This window comes from Panicum virgatum, chromosome 7N (assembly GCF_016808335.1).
Source record: "Panicum virgatum strain AP13 chromosome 7N, P.virgatum_v5, whole genome shotgun sequence".
NCBI classification, from domain to species: domain Eukaryota; kingdom Viridiplantae; phylum Streptophyta; class Magnoliopsida; order Poales; family Poaceae; genus Panicum; species Panicum virgatum.
The window spans coordinates 40,164,792-40,172,404 of record NC_053151.1 but is presented as its reverse complement, the minus strand read 5'-3'; the positions used below and the strand labels follow the sequence as shown (position 1 = coordinate 40,172,404).

The following is a 7,613-nucleotide window of genomic DNA, read 5'->3' as shown; positions in this document are numbered from 1 at the left end:
CAGATAACTAAACCATAACCAAAATAGAGGCCTAAGAACTAGCAAGAGCCGATTCCCGGATCAATTCCCTGTTAAGACTAGAGCAGAGCATCTAACACGCCACCGGATCATCCAACCCGTTTGCAAGGCCTAACCTAGCAGATATTACGCCAACTCTTAAGAAAAAGAGCAAACCATAATAGATTAGATCTACCAGACGTAAAAGAAGCAGGGTGTTGCCTTTACGCAGCTAACTCTATGCAACAAGAGCTAGTATAAGATGATGCCATGATCGCATAAAGGCAACATGATGTTCGTAGATGATAAGCAACAATGCACGATAGATCTATTAAAAGTCATGCTACGAACATCAAGATAACTAGTACTACTCGCCATCAAAAACGCTTCAGTACGAGTAATACCAAGGTAAAGGTAAGAACAACGCTGCCTTGATCGCGAGAAGCGATCAGGGCAGCATGGCGCTTACTTGGATGAAACCCTAGGGTTAGGGGTGGCGATGCGCCGAGATTGTTGTTTGTGAGACGTGATGACGTTCTCCCCTCATGAATAACAAAGGGTACATATTTATAGTCCGGAGACTTGGGAAACAATCTAAACTAATCTCGTCCCGATCGGACTCTATCTCTAATCTTGAACTAAATCTAAAGATACATGGCCCATGTGGCCCAAACGCTCACGCAGGAGCCGAATTACAAGCCCTCTTCAATCTCCTGCTTCAAGCCCATCTTGCTTTCGGCTCATAAATTAATCCTGTTAATTTATGGCGATAACAATTTCTTACTTGCAACTTGTGTGCCTTTACCTTCTTAGTGTAGTATCTTGTTAGGATTGGCTATATGGTGCAAAACTCTTTTTGAGATGAGGGTTACACACCAGAAGAATCATAGTTGCACATCTAGATAGCATGTTTAGTTTACGTTTTGTCCAATTCTAGTTGGAGTCATAGGTTAAAGTTTTAAGTTGTCTAATTCACCTCTTCTCCTTTTACACTAAGAGCACCCAATTTCTTCCAAACACTCTAAAAACGTGACACGGGTGAAGAATAACTTCTAAAACATCCCATCCCCCCTCCCCAGCAAGACATTGGAACTAACCCCTAATTAGTAGAGCCCCATGGCCCCATCCAATGTGCTTGGTGCCTCAATCTAGAGACCCTGACATGTTAAGAGCACCACTACTAATTAGCCAGAAGGCTAAACGGGCCAGAGGTCCTCAAACCGGTGTGCGACAACTTCCTGCCGAAGGATGGTGCTCCTCAAACCGGTGTGCGCCTGCTCCTGGATGGTGCCACAAACTTCATCCACAGACCTGAACTTGGCATAGGATACATGGCATTCCTCTCCTTCCAGATCATATCTTGATTTAAAAAGACATACCTCATATAACTTGCCAACTGAATTTTATCCAGAAAAAAATAACCCTGTAACAGGAAATATTATCCGATAAGGTGCTTAGTTCATAGATTTTTGTTGTAAAGAAACAAATGTTTGGTCAGGTTCAGAAAGAGCATGCAATTTCTATACACAAAGAATAAGAATTTATCCAATGCAAATAAACTTTCTACGGACACCACACAAGTTTCAGGTTGTTTGACAGGCGAATGTTGTGTTTAGACTTTAGTTGGAGGACGCTGCATTAGAATATGCTGCGATTTGGCTGTATGTGCAGAAGCGTGTGTTTGAACTTAAAAAAGAAAAAGGGAAGGGTGAGGTGGGAGGGATGCATTGCCCAGTCTCTAATGTGTTGTAATTTGCTCAATAATATGCCTAATGGGATAACATAGGGAACAATTAGAGCATTGTTAGACCTTGGGCACAACATAATGATGCATTTTTAATTATAACGAGAGCAGGACATGACACCTACCCTTAGGCATTATTGGCTTCACTTTGGAGTTAGGGCTATTGCCAAAAGTTCTAACCACTTCACTAAGAAATTTAGGCCTTTGATTAACCTGTTTCTAATATTTTTGAGAAAGCAGCTTTCGCTTATATGGTTGGTTAGTGTGTAACAGAAAAAAAAAACTGCACCTTGTAACGACTGAAATTTAAACGGTTCTCTTCTTTTGAAACAAGGAAATTAAACTGACTTTTGAAACAGTGACATTTGGTGCTTGATCAAAATCCATCATCTGATCCGGAGATATTATGTTTCTAAAACGAAGGGATCATTCCAGAATGGCGGCACGCCTGCAGACGGGTCTGTCACCATTGCTGCAATTCGATGAATGATCAGAAACTAGTCTCACGGTGAATTCGCTTATCCACTTACTGTGATTCTGCGAAACCATGTTCTGCTTCAGATCTTGGTCAACCCTAGGCTCTTGATAAGCCCCTAGTCTGTTTACATATTGCGAATGGCTGAGCTGTGCACACGCACCCCAGGCTTCTTTCAGAGAAAGTTCAGGGATATTCCCACACAGTGGGCCAGAACATCTTGTCTGATATGCATGGAGCGCATGCGTTTGATATGCAAAAGTGAGTTCATGGAAACACTGTGCAGGATGGATTGAACCACCACGAAGGATTGCATAAAGAAAGTCAGGCTGTTTTGGTCTCATCATCTCCGTTTGTGCAATGAAGTCATTGCCACTCATAGGAGCCCTGTCTGTCATCAGCTTGCCACTTGCAGTTTTCAATTGCTGTACCAGCTGCAAGGTCCATGGATTTAATCTTGTTTGCCTCACCTACTCTGAATGGGGGTTGTTCATTGGATTCCTGTCTCAGTCCCTGATTCGACCTTTCTCTAAACTGCGCTTTGTATCACATCCTTAACATGAATGATAGACCCGCACTACATATTTCAGTAATCAGTATGTAGTGACGGATAGATTCCTGAATGCGAGAGCTGTTACAATGTTAATCTAGCTAAAATGTTACTCGGTCAGATAGTAGGCTTGTTTTGTTATTTTGTTGCAGGAGAACCAACTCCTATGCTCCACGCAACAACTCAGTAATGATCCACCAATTACACTGCTTCTAACATTGAAGTAGCTTAAAAAACAGTTATTCTTTGGGGCTATTGCGTTCTTACCCCTGCTTTGGTCGCGAATTGTGATTTTACCCCCACTTTACGCAACTTTGTGATTTTACCCCTGGTTTTTTAAAACGAAGATAGACTTTACCCCTACTATGTTAACAGGACGCAACGGTGTTAAATGGACAGGTAAAATACAATTATACCCTTGCATTTTTGCCCCTATTGTTATGAACAGTTTGTGATTTTATCCCCATTTTGACATAAACCATATAGCTGTAAAATTTGACTCCATGGACAACATTATATCAGACACCACAATAATTTTCCCATAATTTTATCAACATAAATCAACAAGATTTAAACTGAGCAATAATTTTGACAGCATCATAACATAACTTGCATTTATAAAGTCTGGATCACATGCATAGATAAATAAGATCCATCATAGGTGCAACAAAAGCAACATCATAGGTTCAGCAAAAGCAACATCATAGGTGCAGAAGTACAACACCAGATGGCATCCACGTGCACATGCACCAAAAGCATCAAGGGACCCAAGCATCAACTACTAGAGAGGTATTACATGCCCATTGAGAATAAATTTATGCATCTATCCCTAACAATACAGCCAAGCTTCTGGATCTCCCTCTTTCTATTGTTCCACCTCTTCCAGCATCTCTTGTTCCTGTTTCACTTGTATTGGCCCTTCCCCTTCCCCTGCCTCTTCCTCTTCCTCTTCCACTTCCCCTTCCCCTTCCCCTTCCGGATCTAGCATCTTCTGTTTCTGTTTCACCAGCACTTGCACTTGCACTTGCACTTCCCCTTCCCCTTCCTGATTCAGCACCTTCTGTCCCTGCTGCACTTGCACTTACACTTGTACTTCCCCTTCCTCTTCCTCTTCCCCTTCCCCTTTCACTCACACTTTACAAGAAAAAAAAGGGGAAAATGGTTCAGTCAACAAGTACAATAACTATGTATGCCCAAATAAGTAAGTAATTGCATGACTCACGTTGATACTTGTGAAGATAATTCAGTTTGTGAAGATAAGAGCTTTCTCTTTTGACTAGCTGTGAGGCCTCCTTGGCAATACTTAGCTGTGTGGCCTAGTTCATTACATTCAGAACAAGGCCTCTTTTTCTTACTTGTGCTTGCTTCATCATAGGACTTGATTCTAGAGTTTCTTGGCCTCCCTGGTTTCCTTCTCAGTATAGGCTTATGGATTTTGTAGTCTAAGTTGACACATGTCCATCTATCCTTGGATGTCATTGGGTTGAAAGTGCATTCATATGTCCTTTTGAACCTATCCACAGAGAAGTACTCATGGACAAAGTCATCCATTTGTACCTGCCTACTCAGCTTAGCAATGAAAGCTAAAGCATGGGTGCAAGCCTTTCCAGTCACTTGCCAAGCCCTACAAGTACATGTATGATGCTCCAAGTTAACTGCATGTATAAATCTGTTCACAGTCACTTCAGCACATCCAGCACCACATATTAGTACCTCATGGTCCTTTATACTCTTAACTTTAGCATTTAGGGCTGCTATGATAGATGGGATGATTGTTCCTGTCATGTTACTAGCAATCTTGGCTCTCAAAACAAATTTTCCAATGATCATCTGTCTTATCTTATCATGCATATCCACAATTTGAAAATCCTTTGTTTTTGACACCCAGCTATTGAAGGACTCAGAGAGGTTGTTGTTGATGTAATCTACCTTGCAATTTTCAAAGAATTTGCTTCTACTCCACACATATGGATGATTGTCATCCAACCAAGCAAGTGCACTAGGATCCTTCTCCTCTATCTTTCCCATAAAGTAATTGAACTTGTCAATTGTGAAGCTCTTAGCTGCAGCCCATATATTCTTACCATAAAGCTTACCAGTATAACCATTTTTCTTCATGTTCTTCCACAAATGCCTCATGCACTCTCTATGTTCAACTCCAGGGTACACATCATCTACAACCCCCTCTATTCCTTTCCCCGCATCTGTACTAATGACCAAGCCTGAAGGAGTACCAATAGCCTTCTTCAAGTTATTGACAAACCAAGTCCTACTTTCCTTGGACTCAGTCTCAATCACTCCATAAGCAACTGGAAATAGCCTATTCTCACCATCCACTGCAACAACTGCTGCTAACTGACCCCTAGATCTCCCTGTCAAATGTGTGGCATCCATGGCAATATAAGGCCTACATCCTTGCAAAAACCCATCAATGCATGGTTTAAGAGCAACAAAGGACCTGCTGAAACACACATAGCCATTGTCATCTTCTTCAGTGTCTATCTCAACAATACTGCCAGGTACCATTCTCAAAATCTCAGCTTGATAGGTAGGTAGCAAATCATAACTGTCAGCCCACTTCCCATATACGGTGTCCATTGCTCTCATCTTGCCTCTCACAACTCTATCATATGGAATTTCAATGGAGTACTTCTTTTTTAGCCTATCTTGCAACTCCTTTGGTCCCATTTCAGGGTTGTCCCGCAACAAGTCAACCACTCTTTCGGCTACCCATTTGTTGGAGGCCATCGTTTCACCGCAATTATTGAATGAACCACATGTATGCTTTGGTCCACTCATCTTAACCTGCAAAAAAACCAGCACAATAAATTTCTGAAAATGATACAAAAATATACTTCATACTTGCTACAAATTGAACCAAAATGTTGAATTTACCTTGCAGCCAAGGTACTTCTTGCTCGTAGATGCAAAAAACTTCCAATTACAACCTTCTTTGGCCCTCTTGCATATGGCTCTAAACCTTCGTCTATCCTTTTTCACAATCTGATAAACATGATTATTCAAGATAGCATGATGGGTTACTGCAGATTTGCACTGATCCACATCTGGGAACACAATACCTACATCAATAGTTGGATCATCGACATCATATGAAAAGGGGTGAGGATCATATTCATCATCATCATCAAATACTTCACCATCAGGGTCAAATTCTGGGTCAGAGCAACCATCAGCAGAGTCAGATGATGCAGCCAAATCACTGTCATAGCTGCTATCACTCGGTGCCACAAGAGAATCAGTGTCAGAATGCGTGCCCTCCTCATCAACTCCTACACATTCATCATCATGTGCACCTTTGCTTTTGGCTTTGGTGGCTCTTTTTTTCTTTTGGTGGTGGATGTCACTCTCTCATTTTGGGATCTCTCATTGGTCTGTGACTCACTAGTGCCTCTCTCATTTGCATGTACTTTATTTCTAAGAGAAGGGTGACACCTACGTTTGGTTGGTGAACATTGCAGTGGTCCTACAAACTCATTTACCTGGGCATTGATTTGGGCTACTCTCTTGTTAAGATTGCACTCAAACCACTCAAGCATATCCTCATCTGATTTTATCTCAATAGAATTGGTCTCCAACTCACGCGAAAAAAATATGTACTGCTTTGATCCCCACATGTAATGCCCGGCAATGAAATCAACTAATTGCTGCAGACCATAGGCATGTATGTCAACAATTTGAGTTGGCAATGTTTTGCCCTGCATCCATGACTTTGGACCACCATCAGGCAAACTGAAAAACGACCGTACTCTAACAGCAAGATTTATCTCTCTATGATTTGACCTACAAATCACAGTGGTGAATACACAGTTAGCTAAATCATCCTAGATGTCGAGGTTAATTCGTCCTACAAATCTACAAATCGATTTGCCCCAAAATCTAACATCAGTACCACAGCCACATGAACAAGAGAAATTACCTAGGGTTTTCTCCAAGATTGGACAAATCCATCGCTCCGGCCACCGCGAGCCCCAGGCCGGGTCGCGAGCTCGGCGAGTGCGCTAGCCCCACGCCCGCGCCGGTGCTCGCCAGGCCAGCGTGCGACCCCGAGGCCACCACGAGCCCTAGGCTGGGTCGCGAGCTCCACGGGGGCACTAGCCGTGCAGCGCGCCCGCGCCTGCGCTCGCCAGGCCTGCGCGCCCCTAGATCCGCTGAGCCGCCGCCTTCTCCGCCTGATCCGCTGAGCCGCCACCTTATCCGCCTCGATCCATCGGACATGCGTCCGCTGGAGCCGCCCGAGCCGCCTGGATCCGCAGCCACCTGGACCCGCCTGAGCTGCCAACGCCGCCACCTGGACCCACCATCGCCGCCGCCTGGACCGGCCTTCAGCCGCCGCCACCACCACGAGACTGGGAGAGAGGGCTCAAGATATTTGTGACTCGGGAGAGGCTCTAGTGGAGCACGTAAACAACATAAAGGGTACCAATGTCTTTCCATCTTATTTCCAAGGGGTTTTCTTTTTCTTTTAATTTGTTTATTCGAGATCCCACTGATGGAGTTGAAAGAAGGGGCAGCCGGACGCTTCATTTTGGTAAAACAGGGGCAAAATCACAAAGTTGCGAAAAGGGAGGGTAAAATCACAATTAGCTTGTAGAGTTGGGGTAGAAACACCAATTCCCCTTATTCTTTTATAAGGACTACACTATGAAGGAATGGGAAAAGTAACTTTGCTCAAGTAATATTCAAAAATTGAAATGATATTAATGTACTTACAATCTTACATACAGTTCAGCAATATGGCCAAAGCACCGCCAATGATTTTATTTAAGCAGGAGATGAGATAACATATGCTCCAAAGTCATCTTTCTCCTCACCGTCCTATGATGCAT

General features: G+C 43.1%; 1 protein-coding gene across 1 annotated transcript; it reads right to left on the bottom strand.

The window, feature by feature from the left end:
- Positions 1-1,193: 1,193 nt before the first annotated feature.
- LOC120681257 lies at positions 1,194-6,270 on the bottom strand. Its single transcript, XM_039962769.1, has 4 exons — positions 5,662-6,270; positions 3,989-5,571; positions 3,773-3,900; positions 1,194-1,393 (listed from the first exon to the last, which is right to left on the bottom strand). The coding sequence occupies exons 2-4, from the start codon at positions 5,563-5,565 to the stop codon at positions 1,194-1,196; spliced, it is 1,905 nt and encodes a 634-aa protein (XP_039818703.1). The 5' UTR covers positions 5,566-5,571; positions 5,662-6,270.
- Positions 6,271-7,613: the final 1,343 nt, after the last annotated feature.